Raw genomic sequence first — 13966 nt, forward strand, 5'->3', positions numbered from 1 at the left:
ACGGCCAGCCAGTGCCTGTCCTGGACCCCCCAGGGGCCCTGGACGCCCCAGGGGCCCTGGACCCCCCAGGGGCCCTGGACCCCCCAGGGCTGCACCACCCAGCTGGGGGCCCCTCACGCACCCGTCAACTGCAGGTAACACACATGCCCTTCGTCTCTCTCTATCCCTCTCTCTCTATCATTCCCTTTTCTCTCTTTCTCACACACTCACACATTATATTTGGAATTATATAATAGGTACCTGCGTGTGTGTGTGTGTGTTTCAGCTGTGATCATCTGAGAACAGTGACTGTGCTTCATCAGCAGATGTTCAGCAGGCTGGACTCTGCAGAACTGACTCACATCCTGAGGTATCTACAGAGGCAGCCTTCGTGTCCAACCACAACCTCAGAATGCTCTAGGGGTTAGGGTTAGACTGTAAGGTGCCAGAACAAATGATTTCATAGTTAAATTAAACAGTCAGTGATTGACACTAAGGCTATTCCAATTGTCTGGGACAAGTGAACAAAAATATTACAAAGACTGAACTGAAGTTAAAAAATATACAAAAGTAGGCTACTCATCAACGATGCAAACCTATTTTTGAAAAGAAATCGCAAATACATTTTCAACCTTTCAAAACCTTTTTTCAAAAATATTTTTCAAACCGTTTTTTAGACCCCTGATCTATCTGGTGACCTTTCACATCATCCCCCTGACCCCCAACCCTAACCCTCTGCTCTCCCCAGCCCTGCCAGAGACCTGACGGTGGTGTGTGTGTTGGTGGTGTGTGTGTGTGTGTACGCTGTGCTTCTGCTTGTGTGTGGGAGGACCCGCCGTGAGGACGAACAGGAAGTTGTCGTGCTCTGGGACAACCCCTCGTCTGACCGCCAGCTCTACGCCGTGACGGTTCACACCGGGCTCTGCTCCTCACGAGAGCTGTCTGCCAGGGTACCTCCGATACCACACCCTGAGCACACCCTAATGTTTGTCAGTCCTTCAGCACACAGGAGTAGAAGGTTTGCTGTCTGACAGATTGTGGCAGTAAAGGTTGTGTAACTTTTCCACAGGTTTATATAGTACTGTATGGGGATGAGGGGGCCTCGCTGACCAGAGAACTACATGACCCACAATGCACTCTGTTCAGACCCAACTCCAGGAATACATTCATACTGAGGTACTTGAAACAGAATAGGCCCTTGGATGGAAAGGTTAGTAAACATGTGTAGCTTCTAGACTATGGTAATGATACTGAGCCTCTCTCTCTCTCCCTCTGCCTCCCTCTCTCTCTCTCTCTCTCCCCCTGCCTCCCCTCCCCCTCCCACTCCAGTACGGCAGAGGGTCTGGGGCTGCTATGGGGGGTGCACCTGTGGCATGATGACTCTGGCTCCGCCCCCAGCTGGTACCTGTCTCAGGTGGAGGTCTGTGAGGTAAGGAAACACTGCTGTGGACAAGAGTGTGCGGTCGTGTGTGTGTGTGTGTGTGTGGGTGCGGTGTGTGTGGTTGTGTATGTGGATGCGGTGTGTGTGTGTGTGTGGTTGTGTATGTGGATGCGGTGTGTGTGTGTGTGTGGTCTCTGATTCTAACATCTGTTTCTACGCCAGGTGGTGGAGGGGCGGGCTGGTGGGCGGAGCTGGGTGTTCCCAGCCCAGTGCTGGTTGGCTGCAGACCAGGGTGATGGACAGGTGGAGAGGAGACTGAAGGTGTGCACCCAGGGGCTTGGATTCACCACGGTAACGCCCACATCCATCATCCAGCCATCCATCCTTTCTCTCCTTCCATCTGCATGATAAGTAGTCATACACACTAATGAGGGTCTTGTGTTACGTCCATGTTATGTGTGTGTGTGTGTTTTCCCTCCTCTAAACAGTTGCTGTGCCTGAAGTTATCAGAGTACCTGAGTGACTTCCACTCGTGGGTGTGTGTGTTCACCCGGCCGACCCCCAGCGTGTTCACCCCCTCGCAGCGTGTGAGTGTGTGTGTGCTGCAGCTGCTGGGCCACGTGTGTGTCACCGCGCTGCTCGTGTCACGCCAGGACCACCTGGTAGGTCGTGGGAAACTCCAGCTGGAGGGAAGTGCAGAAGGGGAACAACAGGGGGCGCTGTTTGTCATATTTAGATTTATCTAACAATAAGCACATTTTGCTAAACGACTTCTTTACCCACAAAGCCTTGCAACCTCTATGTTCACAGTACACACTAGAGCTGGGGCTTGTCGACATGTCCACGGATTCCCTGGTGACGGGGATGATGAGCGTGCTGGCAGTGTTGCCCATGGTAACAGCGGTGTCCTTCCTGTTCCGGAGTCGTGAGGTCAGACAGGAGAGGTCAGAGGTCAGCGAGGACGTGAGCAGACCTCCGGACAATAACGGAGTTGAAGGTGTTGAAGTTCAGGAGGAACTTCCTCCAGTCCCCCCCCCAGAGGCCGGTCCTCCAGACCCCCCACAGGCCGGTCCTCCAGACCCCCCAGAGGCCGGTCCTCCAGACCCCCCAGAGGCCGGTCCTCCGGTCCCCCCAGAGGCCGGTCCTCCAGACCCCCCACAGGCCGGTCCTGGCTCCAGCCGGGTGTGTGGGGGTCCAGGCAGCTCCCAGCTCATTGAACCAGGAGGACTGAGGGCCTCTCCCCGCTGCGCCCCCTCCCTGGCATGGGCCCTCTGCCTGCTGCTGGCCCTGGCCTGCCTGGGGCTCAGCGCTGCTCTAGGGACCAGGTACGGGGAGAGGGCACCGGGGTTAAATAGGGGGATGTCAAGCTGTTTTACAGTTCTTCGATTTTTTGCGTGAAATTATTTTGAGTTGGAAGTTGAGAGTTTTTGTTTTGTGTAAACTGTGTTCTTGTGCTTTAACTTCTTTATTATACTGTGTGTGTGTGTGTGTGTCAGGTTCAGCAGCAGTAAGGTTCTTCTGTGGAGTCACTCCCTGTTCTGTTCACTGCTGCTCTGCTCCGCCCTGGTCCAGCCTGGCCTGGTGAGATCACCAACCTTAACATCACATCTTACTCAAACTATTCAGTTTGATGTTAACAGCCTCTTGTTTACATCACAGATCTTCATCGTAGCTGCAGGAGTCTCCTTCTGGTACAGGAACAGACCCGACTACCTCACTTCCTTCCAGTACAGGAAGAGACCTGACGACCTCACTTCCTCCGGCATCTCCAACGTGGAAGTAAACACCCCAAAATTCTGGAGCCAAGATGGCGTTCATGTATCTGGATATGTCACGCCTCCCCACCAATCACAGGATAGGAGCTCATACTTCGACAAGGTTCTAACCAATCAGGGTTGACAGGGGCGGGGCTTCCTCTAATCTCTCCCAATTTTTTGTACGGACGATTTCGGAGGCACTTTTTTGTCGATTGACCAATCAGAGCTGATTTTGTGTGATTGACAGGTGCTGGCGGCCCGTCAGAGAGCTCGGTTCCTGCGTCTGGTGCGACCTCCGACCCCAGAGGAGCTGAGGAGGAGAGGACGGCGGAGGAAGAGGGACACACTCATACAGAACACACTCAGGTAGGTGTGTGTGCGTGGTGTGTGTGGTGTGTGGTGTGTGTGTGGTGTGTGTGGTGTGTGGTGTGTGTGTGGTGTGTGTGTGGTGTGTGGTGTGTGGTGTGTGGTGTGTGGTGTGTGGTGTGTGTGTGTGTGGTGTGTGGTGTGTGTGTGGTGTGTGTGTGGTGTGTGTGTCTGAGAGTGTGTGTTATTAAGTGTATTCCACCCTGCAGAGAGGTGTGTGTGTGGGCCTCCATGCTGCTGCTCCTGCTCTGCATCGCGTCCGGAAGGTTCTCCAGAGACCAGAACCGCCTCAATGCAGCCATCAGAACACACTTCACCAGGTGAGAGAGAGAGAGGCGCTCATACGTACGCACGCATATAGTCACACACACAAGCATACACACACATACCATGATCTGTGTTCCCGTACTCCCACAGACTAGGGTATGTTTACAACTTGAATGTTGTGTGAGTGTGTTTATGTGTTTGTGTGTGTGATCAGGGGTTCGTCTCATCCACTCTTAACGGTCAGAACCCAGGAGGAATGGTGGAACTGGTCCCAGACCAGCCTGCTGGATGGATTATACTGGGACAACACAGCGACCGCCTCTGGAACGGTGAGCTGAGTGTGTGTGTGTGTGTGTGTGTGTGTGTGTGTGAGTGTAGCAAGTGTGAGCATTTGTGTGTTCCAGTGTGTGAAATCCAGTGTGTGTGTTTATGTTGTCTGCTAACTCCAATCTCCACTGATAGGCTGGGCTGTTGCAGGGATCGTGTGTCCTGATTGGACGGCCCGTCTTGACGAAGATCATAGCGTCAGAGTCCGCCCATTGCCAGGTGAACCAATGGAGTGAGAGCACGCCTCATATCACCTTGCCAATCAAAGAGCCACTTCCTGGTACATCTGTTGTGTCATAAATTGACCAACAGAGGGCGATGTTGTCAACATAAGAAATGTCTTTCAGAAGGACAATCACATTCCACCTTATTAATCTGACATTTTGCTTTTTTTCACATAAAAAAAACATCAATGTTACATTTACATTTAGCAGACGCACTTATCCAGAGCGACTTACAGAGGCAAGTGCCTTGCCCAAGGACACAACGTCAGTTTGCATGACCGGGAATCAAACTGGCAACCTTTGGATTACTAGCCCTATTCCCTCACCGCTCAGCCAACTGACTCCAATGTTGTAGTTGTGTGTTTATGTGGTCTAAAAATATTCATGAAAGTAATTATATATTGTTGAGAGTGAGCTCATGTAAATCTCCATAGTGGCCCTCCATGATGGCTGGCCTGCTTCCTGGCTACCTACCTGGCAACAGCAACAGAGGAACCAATTGGCCAGCTCACAGCCCCACCCCATTATTCCCTCCTGTGATTGGTCCTCCTCTCTGCGGGCGTCATGGCTGCCGGATTAGCCTCGGCCGCAAAAGGTCATAACACCCCCAACAACCTCCATCTCCATCACAAATCCCAGCATCCCTCATGTTGCTGTTAGCTGCTCATCACTAACGTGCTCCCTGTTCCTCCCTCAGGGTTTTGGCTGAGGCCAAGCTGGAGGCTCTGAGGTCGGAGGGGTGGGTGGATGGAGGTACGGTGGCTCTGGAGGTCCAGTTCACCCTGTACAGCCCTGGGCCGTCCCTCGTCGCCAGTGTGAGCCTGCGGGCTGAGAGGGGCCCCCAGGGGGCGCTGGTGCCCTCGCTCCACACCCAGTCCTCCAGACTCCTCCACTCCTCCACAGCGTGGGACTACGTCCTCATGGGTTGCCAGGTAAGGATCCAGTAACCCCCCCTCAGCTTCTCGCCCCCACCTCCGCTCTGCTGCTGTTCAGGTTGGGAGACATGTGGGCTGGTCATTTGACTCCCTGCTCTCATCTCTCTCCTCTCCCCCTCTCTCTCCCCTCCCTCTCTCCCCCTCTCTCCCTCTCTCTCCCCTCTCTCTCTCTCCCCTCCCTCTCTCCCCCTCTCTCCCTCTCTCCCTCCCCTCCCACTCTCCCTTCTCTCTCCCCTCCAGCTGGTCTTCCTCCTCCTCTCTCTGCTGCAGCTCTACCTTCAGATCTGCTCTATCAGGCAGAAAGGCATGCTGGGATACTGGAGGGTCCCCTGGAACTGGCTGGAGGTGGGAGAATCCAAACACACACACAATATTCATATGTACATGTATTAAGTGTATATATACACACACACAGATCATAGAATGCCATCACCAGTGATGAAGTCAGCCCTTTATAAGCACATTGTACTGTGGACTGTATACACCTCAAACATCTGTATCTGTGTTTGTTCAACAGTATCAGGCAGGTTTGACCTTATTTGTTCTACTTGGTCACTGTAACCCTATACTGGCTGGTAGAGATATGTGTGTGTGATCAGGATGTGTCCCTCTGTCCCCAGGTCAGTATAATCCTGACAGCTCTGATGTTCTCTGTTCACCACGCCTGTCTTACTAGCCGCACCCTGGAGGTCACCCACCTGCTGCTGGGACATGACCGTGAACACGTCAACCTCAGCTCTCTGTCCTGCTGGGGGCAGGTGAGGGGGGGGGGAGGGGGAGGGAGGGAGAGACGAGAGGGGAGGAGAGAGCAAGGGAGTAGGGAGTCTGTAAGGAGGAATGTAAATATTTACTCTCCACCAGATCCTGTAAATCCATCCTTCTGACAGTGCCCAGTTGGCAGTCTTGACTCTAACACAGAGGCATTAACAGAGGCATTAACATACACATTGTCTGACAGGATGTTTGGTGTAGAATCCCTGATGGTAATAACTGTCACTTTGATGATGATGAGGAAGAAGAAGATGACTTTTATGGTGATTGTGTTAATGATAATGAATTTGATGATTGTCGTGAAGACAATACTGATGAAGATGATGGTGATTGGAACAATGATGATGATGATAATGAAGATGATGAAGATCTTGTGTGCCTCCCAGCAAAGCCGCAGCCTTCAGGGTCTGCTCCTCCTCTTCCTCACGATGAAGAGCATGTTTGTGTTCAGACGGACCCGAGTGATGATGACCTCCGTGTCTCTGCTCTCAGACACCTTCTCCTGCCTGCTCTGGCCCACGGTGAACACACAACGACCTTTCACCTTTGCCCTCTGTGACCCTGTGCCACCAGACACAACATCTCAACCCCAACATCAACTCACAATACTGCTTTCTGTCTCTGTCCAGATCTCTGGGGCTGTCCTGTTGGTGGCGCTGTTCAGCATGAGCAACCTCCTGCCCTTAGGGTGGCCCAGGGCCTCCCTCCAGGCCCCCCTGAGGGCCCCCTGGGCTGGGCAGGGTGGCAGAACCTCCCCCCTCTCCCTCCTCCACACCCCCACCACGCCCTGCCAAGGAGCCCTGTGGCTGGCTGCCTTTCTGGCCTGGTCTGCAATGGTACACACTGGGCTTGATGTCCACAGTTTTATTATTGTTTTGATTTGATATGAACATGTATGATATAATGATGATAATTAAGAATAACTTGTCAAACCCTGCTTCCTGGTCCAGGTCACTGGCCTGGTCTCCTCATTGGTCAGAGCTGCCAGGACGACCAATAGGAGAAGGAGTCCTCTGGCGCTGTCCGAGGTCACTGCCTACCTCTGGGAGAGAGCGTCCGTGCTGATTGGCCGACGCAGGAAGCGGTGGACAGATGGCCACGCCCAGAGAAGAGTAAGTGTCATCCTAATGTTTTTGAAAATGTAATTTCCATTTTTAAAATGTTGACTTTCAATAACCATTCCTTCTACAAGTGTTGTTTAAATATTGTATTAACTATGATTTGTTTATTGTTTGTTCTGCTGTGTTGTTAGAGCTACTACCTGGAGGAGTTTGAGAGTTTAGTGGATGAGCTGCTGTTTCAACTGAATGCCATCTCCAACAGCCTTCACCACACCCTGCCCCCGAAAAACTACAGAGCGGACAGTGCCTCTCTCCCCTCCTCCCTCCTCTCTTCCCTCCCCTCCTCTCCACAGAGTCCACCCTCCCAGGTCTCACAGGTAGCTGCCCTCCCATCCATGCTGCCAGAGACAAACACACTCAGACACCAACTTTAACATGTCGTCCACACCGTCCAAAACCCATGCTAGTGCCCCATCTCTTCAGGCCTGCCTTCTAATATGCAATCGATCACTTCCTGATAGCGTTCCACTGTGAATGAAACCACCGACTCAACCATGGACGTCAAAGACCCCCTGAACATCACACCTCGACCAGGGCCTGATCCCCTCCAGGGGTGGGAGTCCCTGGGAGCTGGAGGGAGATCTGGGCAGGATCTGTGGGAGGTCTTCACGCCTCACACCTGGGAAGAGACTGGATGGATGGAGAATCCGACTGTGTATTGGGAGAACCAGCCCAGCCACGGCTCAGCCCCTGGCCTGGCTGCCTGGAGCCCCAGGAGACGGCACCAAGCTGGGGTAGAGGCACCCAGACAGGCCCATACGGTGGTGGAGGTCCTGGTTCACAGTGGGGAGAGGAGACCCCAACACAACCAGGAACAGTGACACAGCAGGAAGGCTGACCCTCCACACTACCAGCATGTAAATCAACTGGTCTGGATGTTTTTACTCCTAGTCTTTGGATTGATTTATCGTAGCAATACCATGAATTACTGGGTACAGATGTACTGATATGATTTAGTTTCTTTCTTTCTTAATATAAGATATTTATGAACAATGTTCTTTGAAACTGCTGACCAATTATTAAAAAAAGTTTAAAATTCATGTCGCTCAGATTATGCTTTTCCAAGAGCTAAAAAAAAGTTTGGCGTGCGTTCCCACTTTGTTTTTTGTTTTATTACCTGCAACGATAAAGTTGTTTTACAAGTTCTTCGACTTTCTTGAAATAATTTGTACAAATTATACCTGGTCCAACTAGCTTCTGTATCCCAAGAACCGTCCAATAACACTGTCCGACGTGCAGGTCTGGGGAGTTGAGTGGCGATAGATGATTGGAAGAAATAGGATGATGACAGCCAATGAGATGGTGGCAAGTCAGACAAGTTCAAGTCGGGAGGTTTGTAGCGTGTTTCTAGAAGACTGGCATGAAACCGCAGATAACGACCTGATCAACTTTACAACGAACCACGCAGCTGTAATACAACCACTGCAACATTACTTAGATGATACCAGTGTAAATAGCTGGATATATTCAGAGAAGCTTTCTTATTGCACAGATAGCATCCGGAATTTCGCACAATGAGAAAAATAGCGTTGCTCTTGATGGTGTTGCTTGGGATTGCCCATTTTGCGACAGTTGTCCGTTGTGATGATGGTATGTATTCTGTCCTTAGATATCTAGTCTAGGTTTCATGGTGATATGAATGCAGTTGCAACCTTTTTTCACCTTTGTTTCCTTAACCATTCGGCTATTTTACGGTCTAAGCCCGTTTCGACAAATATCCTGCAATCTAGTTGACGTTATAGTAGCTAACTAGCTTGCTAGTTCAGTTACTTTAGCCTACTGATGGTGCACACGTGAATCAAAATGTTCTACGAATCCACATAAAACGATAGCTACGTGTTCTATTGTTCTTAGAAGTGCCGCTATTTCCTTGCAAACAATGTATTTCTTCTACCGTTGTCTGTTCTGCCTGTGGCTAAATCTCGGTCCTTGTTGAAGATGACGCAGGACTGGACAGCGATAGTGATGCCGATGACACGGAGAGCGATGAGGAAGACGAGGAGACTGATGAAGATGGAGGAACAGAAGTGAAAGAAGAAAACGGAGTGTTGGTTTTGACTGACAGCAACTTCGACACCTTCATAGAGGGAAAGGACACCGTGCTCGTTGAGTTTTACGCACCCTGGTGAGTTGACGTTACGTTGTCACATGATGAAAAGACGGTGCAATAATCGTTATCAGAGAAAGATAAAACAAGTACCCATTTTTTCCAAATAAGAAGCTTTGATTGAATCATTTGAGTGGGGACTTTTGGAAAAAAATAGCACAACTTATAATAAACTTTTTAATTCGCCAAACCTTTAGGTGTGGTCACTGCAAGCAATTTGCACCAGAGTACGAGAAGATAGCCCGGTCTCTGAAAGACAGTGACCCTCCTGTCGCTGTGGCCAAGGTGGACGCTACCAAGTCCAGCGCTCTGGGACAGAGGTTTGAGGTGTCTGGTTACCCCACCTTCAAAATCCTGAAGAAGGGAGAGGCGGTTGAATATGACGCTGAACGGACAGAGGAAGGTAGGTTTACCATAAGGTCCTTGTCTCTATGTAGTACACTATTATCAACACAAGGGGGGGGGGGAAGTACTGTACAAGAATAATGCAGCCAGGTGAAATGTATTTTGTGGAAAGAAAGTGGTTTATAAACATCCATCTTGCGACTGTGTCTGTATGGCAGCCATTTTGGTTCTGACCTAATGCGAGTGGTTCTGTGTTTCAGCCATTGTGGCTCGGGTGAAGGAGGTGTCCCAGCCTGACTGGCAGCCCCCCCCAGAGGCCACGCTGGTTCTGACAAACGACAACTTTGACGTGGTGGTCAACAACGCTGACATCATCCTGGTGGAGTTCTACGCCCCCTGGTCAGTCTGAGGGTAACGCCGCACAGCTTGGGAATATAAAGAGGAATCGTTAAATTTTTTAATGACTTGACTGAGATAAATGTCATTTTAAATGATATAATTATTGTTCCAGTGTCTGTCAGCAGAGATATGGCCACTTTGCTCTCTGCCTGATGAATACAGACCGTTCCTCGACTAACCACTCAAATACACTTAGAACTCTCCATATCCACTTCTGATCCTCGATTCTTCTGCTTTCTCTACATGCTCGACTTCTATGTAACTGGATAAGTAGCGTCTGCCGAGTGAGTAACAGGAAGTGGTGTTGTCTCCCCAGGTGTGGCCACTGTAAGCAGCTGGCTCCGGAGTACGAGAAGGCAGCCAGGGAGCTGAGCCTGCGTTCCCCTCCCATCCCCCTGGGCAAGGTGGACGCCACCGTCCAGAGCGACCTGGCCACCCGCTTCGGGGTGACCGGGTATCCCACCTTGAAGATCTTCCGGAAGGGCAAGGCTTTCGATTACAATGGACCCAGAGAGAAGTTTGGTACGTACCTTCTGAAGTGTGTGTGTGTGTTTTGCATGAGTTTTTTCTTTTTTTTTTTGGGGGGGGGGGGGTGAGTGTTTGGTCTGAGCTGTATGAGTTTTCTGTCTGTCTGTCTCACTCACCTGTCTCTTTCACCCACGCACCTCTACCTGTCCCCCGCTCTCTCCAGGCATTGTGAACTACATGAGTGAGCAGGCGGGGCCTCCGTCCAAGCAGGTGCAGACAGCCAAGCAGGTGCAGGAGCTCATCAAGGACGGCGATGACGTGGTCATCGTGGGCGTGTTCTCCTCCGAAGACGACGAGGCCTACGAGATCTACATGGAAGCCTGTGAGTCGCTTTCCCTGGTCTTCTCTGAGGGTTGAGACCTGCAGTTCTCAACCCTGGTTTTGAGGGACCCCCTGTCCTGCATGTTTCCCTGCTCCAACGCACCTGATTCAAGTGGACTAGGCTTCTGCTGAGCTATATAATGATGCATTATCTTGAATCAAGTGTGTTGGAGCAGAGACACGTCTAAAATAGGCAGGACAGGGGGTCACTGAGAATCACTTGTTTAGGTGAATTAGCGGTGATCTATACTGGTTAAATGCCCATCTTAGGAGTTGCACCCTGCCCTAGACTTGAGTACTAAAGTAATACTTTTATTCAGCAAATATGATACGAGTCTTGTGTGAGGCATTAAGGGAAGTGCGTGGGAAGAACCTTTTGATATAAAGAACAGCACAGTTGGAGGTTGTGTGGTAATGAGCTCTGGGCCTGCAGGTAACTCTCTCAGGGAGGACTTCAAGTTCCTGCACAGCTTCAGCTCTGAGGTGGCCAAGCTGGTGAAGGGTTCCTCAGGGCAGGTCGTCTCTGTGCAGCCTGAGAAGTTCCGCTCCAAATACGAGCCAGCGTCACTGACTCTCACTATTCAGGTAGGCTAGATCACAATGGATTTTTGTACTGTATTTTTTTTATAATGGATATTTGGGTGGAGCTGTACATGGATGTAATTTATTTAAATACATTTTATTTTAAGAAATACAATTCTAAATTAACATTAGTTTTTTTAATTAAATTAGAAAATCATTGTAATTTAAGTTGGATGTTTTTTTTTATTTTTTACATTTATTAATATATGAATGTCAGTTAAATGTTAGACTCATCTCCAGAAGTAGACTAACTTCCTGTGGCCGTGCTGCTCCAGGGCTCCACGTCGGTCCCAGACATTCAGGACTTCTTCAGGAAGTCGTCTCTTCCTTTGGTGGGACACAGGAAGCAGAGCAACGACGCCAAGCGCTACTCCAAGAGGCCTCTGGTGGTGGTCTACTACGGAGTGGACTTCAGCTTCGACTACAGGAAGGGTAGGTGTCCGACTTCCTGTGTGGGACAACATGAGCTGCTTGACGGTGATGTACGTTTTTATGCGCTTATTTAGTGTTGTCTGGTTAGGTGACGGTCCAAATATATGATTACCCTTCATGTGATGGGTTTGTGTTGAATTAAATAAAGCCAGCATTAAGATGGCGATGGCTCAACTGTTGAATTATCATGTCTCTACGCTCATCATCAAATTGTATTTGTGTTGCCCCTTTTTAAAAGCAATATCACAGAGGGACTTGCGTACGCATGCAACACTGCACCTAAACTAGCCTAAGTCCTCATCCCCTCTCTCTGTGTGTTCCTGATTCCTGCAGCCACCCAGTTCTGGAGGGCCAAGGTGCTGGAGGTGGCCTCGGACTTCCCAGAGTACACCTTTGCCATCGCGGACGAGGAGGACTATGCTGACGAGCTGAAGGGCCTGGGACTCGGAGACAGCGGGGAGGAAGTCAACGTGGGGATTCTGGGAGATGGAGGCAAGAAGTTCTCCATGGAGCCTGAGGAGTTTGACGCTGACGTTCTCAGGGACTTTGTGATGGCCTTCAAGAAAGGTATGTTTTACAGTTGGTAAAATAAAATAAAAACATTCAATTGATCGTTGTGCTTTGATCCACCATTTACCATATAGTGATGTTGCCTCGCCTCCCTTCCTTTCCCCAGGAAAACTGAAGCCCATCATCAAATCTCAACCCATCCCCAAGAACAACAAAGGACCAGTGAAGGTCGTTGTGGGGAACAATTTCGACGAGATCGTCATGGATGCGAAGAAGGACGTCCTGATCGAGTTCTATGCGCCGTGGTGCGGCCACTGCAAGAAGCTGGAGCCAGACTACCTTGCCCTGGGCAGGAAGTACAAGGGAGAGAAGGACATCGTCATAGCCAAGATGGACGCCACCGCTAACGACATCCCCAACGACAGATACAAAACAGAAGGCTTTCCCACCATTTACCTGGCGCCTAGCAACAACAAGCAAAACCCCATCAAATTCGAAGGAGGCGACAGAACGATAGAAGGATTTAGTAAGTTTTTGGAAGAGCATGCCACACGGCTATCGCAGAAAAGAGATGAACTTTGAGTGTCTTTTGTTGTGCAGCTGAGAACTCTCCCATGCTAGTGTGGGGTGTGAATGCCCTGGAGATGACAGGGAACATCTCAACAGGAGAGAGGAGTTACTGAATCGCTCTGATCCTGATATTCAACCATTTTGTTTCTGATAAGTCGAGAGATTATTTTTTGCCCCCCATTTCCAAACGAGCATGTAGCCTCTGCACGGTGTTCTAGATTTCTAAGTCTTTTTAAATAAAATGTTATGAAAAAATATTTGTTGGTGAGTGGTGATGGCAATCCAAATTGAAATGCCTATCAAATAGCTTTAAGTACAACATGGTCACGTAAAGATGCAACCAATCATGACAATATGTTGTCTGTCGCTAACCTGCTGGTAACCAATGAATGTATAGAGGCGGGGTCTAATAAACCAGTTGACCCTGGCTGGGTAAACGCGCGAGGACGCGACTGAATAGTTTCAACTGGATCCTTACTTTCCTCTCTCGCGAACTCCATATTTTATACAGGATTTCATTAAACTGAGGAATCAACATAAAGTCTTGACAACTGGCTCTTATTTGTGTGTGCTGTTATAGTCTCATCGTAAGCAATCGTAACGGTTGAGGGAAGGCTATCAGTGTATATTATTGAGATGCGGCCGGGGTTACCAGGTTTACGTGCCATGTGTGTCTAGAATAGAAATACAAAGGGTGTCTGTTTATTTACAAGACGTCTGTCATCTAGACATCCATACGTATCTGGTGATTTTAGGACAAGTACATCAGTCGTTAACTAGACGCGATATGTTTACATTCAAGCGTTACTTATTATAATAACGTGACCCAATAAAACGTTTGGATTAGAAATTTATTTATAAATCTACGTGTAGCCATCTAGTGTTGATGGTGTCATGTCCGAAAATCAAAACATTATGTAGGATTTTGTCGTGAAACGTAGAGAACAAAGAAGTTCTCCACATGTTCCCCGTTCCGGGCCCCCTACTCGGCACTCGCGCTTATTGGTTAGCTTTAGGTTACAATTGGACCTATTGCATAACAGC

The 13966-nt window shown here is 49.6% G+C and overlaps 2 protein-coding genes across 2 annotated transcripts in view; both read left to right on the plus strand.

Moving 5' to 3' along the window:
• The window catches only part of LOC136958031 (polycystin-1-like protein 1), a 17850-nt gene extending 9901 nt beyond the window's left edge, over positions 1-7949 (plus strand). The window contains exons 22-44 of the mRNA XM_067252255.1: positions 1-134; positions 266-349; positions 728-929; positions 1049-1155; positions 1309-1408; positions 1583-1711; positions 1849-2022; positions 2171-2685; positions 2857-2941; positions 3020-3178; positions 3365-3483; positions 3693-3803; positions 3965-4079; positions 4213-4296; positions 4736-4803; positions 4999-5233; positions 5477-5581; positions 5857-5994; positions 6394-6528; positions 6637-6843; positions 6958-7119; positions 7260-7445; positions 7590-7949. The exon at positions 1-134 is cut by the window's left edge and continues 92 nt beyond it. Of these exons, the coding sequence (XP_067108356.1) occupies positions 1-134; positions 266-349; positions 728-929; positions 1049-1155; positions 1309-1408; positions 1583-1711; positions 1849-2022; positions 2171-2685; positions 2857-2941; positions 3020-3178; positions 3365-3483; positions 3693-3803; positions 3965-4079; positions 4213-4296; positions 4736-4803; positions 4999-5233; positions 5477-5581; positions 5857-5994; positions 6394-6528; positions 6637-6843; positions 6958-7119; positions 7260-7445; positions 7590-7949 (3714 nt within the window). The remainder of the gene's footprint in view (positions 135-265; positions 350-727; positions 930-1048; positions 1156-1308; positions 1409-1582; positions 1712-1848; positions 2023-2170; positions 2686-2856; positions 2942-3019; positions 3179-3364; positions 3484-3692; positions 3804-3964; positions 4080-4212; positions 4297-4735; positions 4804-4998; positions 5234-5476; positions 5582-5856; positions 5995-6393; positions 6529-6636; positions 6844-6957; positions 7120-7259; positions 7446-7589) is intronic.
• Positions 7950-8498: 549 nt separating this feature from the next.
• On the plus strand, positions 8499-13179 carry pdia4 (protein disulfide isomerase family A, member 4). Its single transcript, XM_067251640.1, has 11 exons — positions 8499-8538; positions 8621-8718; positions 9067-9253; positions 9433-9638; positions 9841-9979; positions 10296-10501; positions 10671-10829; positions 11262-11413; positions 11686-11842; positions 12176-12409; positions 12519-13179. The coding sequence occupies exons 2-11, from the start codon at positions 8643-8645 to the stop codon at positions 12932-12934; spliced, it is 1932 nt and encodes a 643-aa protein (XP_067107741.1). The 5' UTR covers positions 8499-8538; positions 8621-8642; the 3' UTR covers positions 12935-13179.
• Positions 13180-13966: the final 787 nt, after the last annotated feature.

The sequence above is a fragment of the Osmerus mordax genome, chromosome 15, assembly GCF_038355195.1.
Source record: "Osmerus mordax isolate fOsmMor3 chromosome 15, fOsmMor3.pri, whole genome shotgun sequence".
NCBI lineage: Eukaryota > Metazoa > Chordata > Actinopteri > Osmeriformes > Osmeridae > Osmerus > Osmerus mordax.

Coding starts and splice junctions, on each gene's coding strand:
- pdia4 (XM_067251640.1), top strand. CDS start 8,643: ATGAGAAAAATAGCGTTGCTCTTGATGGTGTTGCTTGGGATTGCCCAT. Junction 9,980..10,295: donor GTGGAGTTCTACGCCCCCTG/GTCAGTCTGAGG, acceptor TTGTCTCCCCAG/GTGTGGCCACTGTAAGCAGC. Junction 12,410..12,518: donor TGTGATGGCCTTCAAGAAAG/GTATGTTTTACA, acceptor TCCTTTCCCCAG/GAAAACTGAAGCCCATCATC.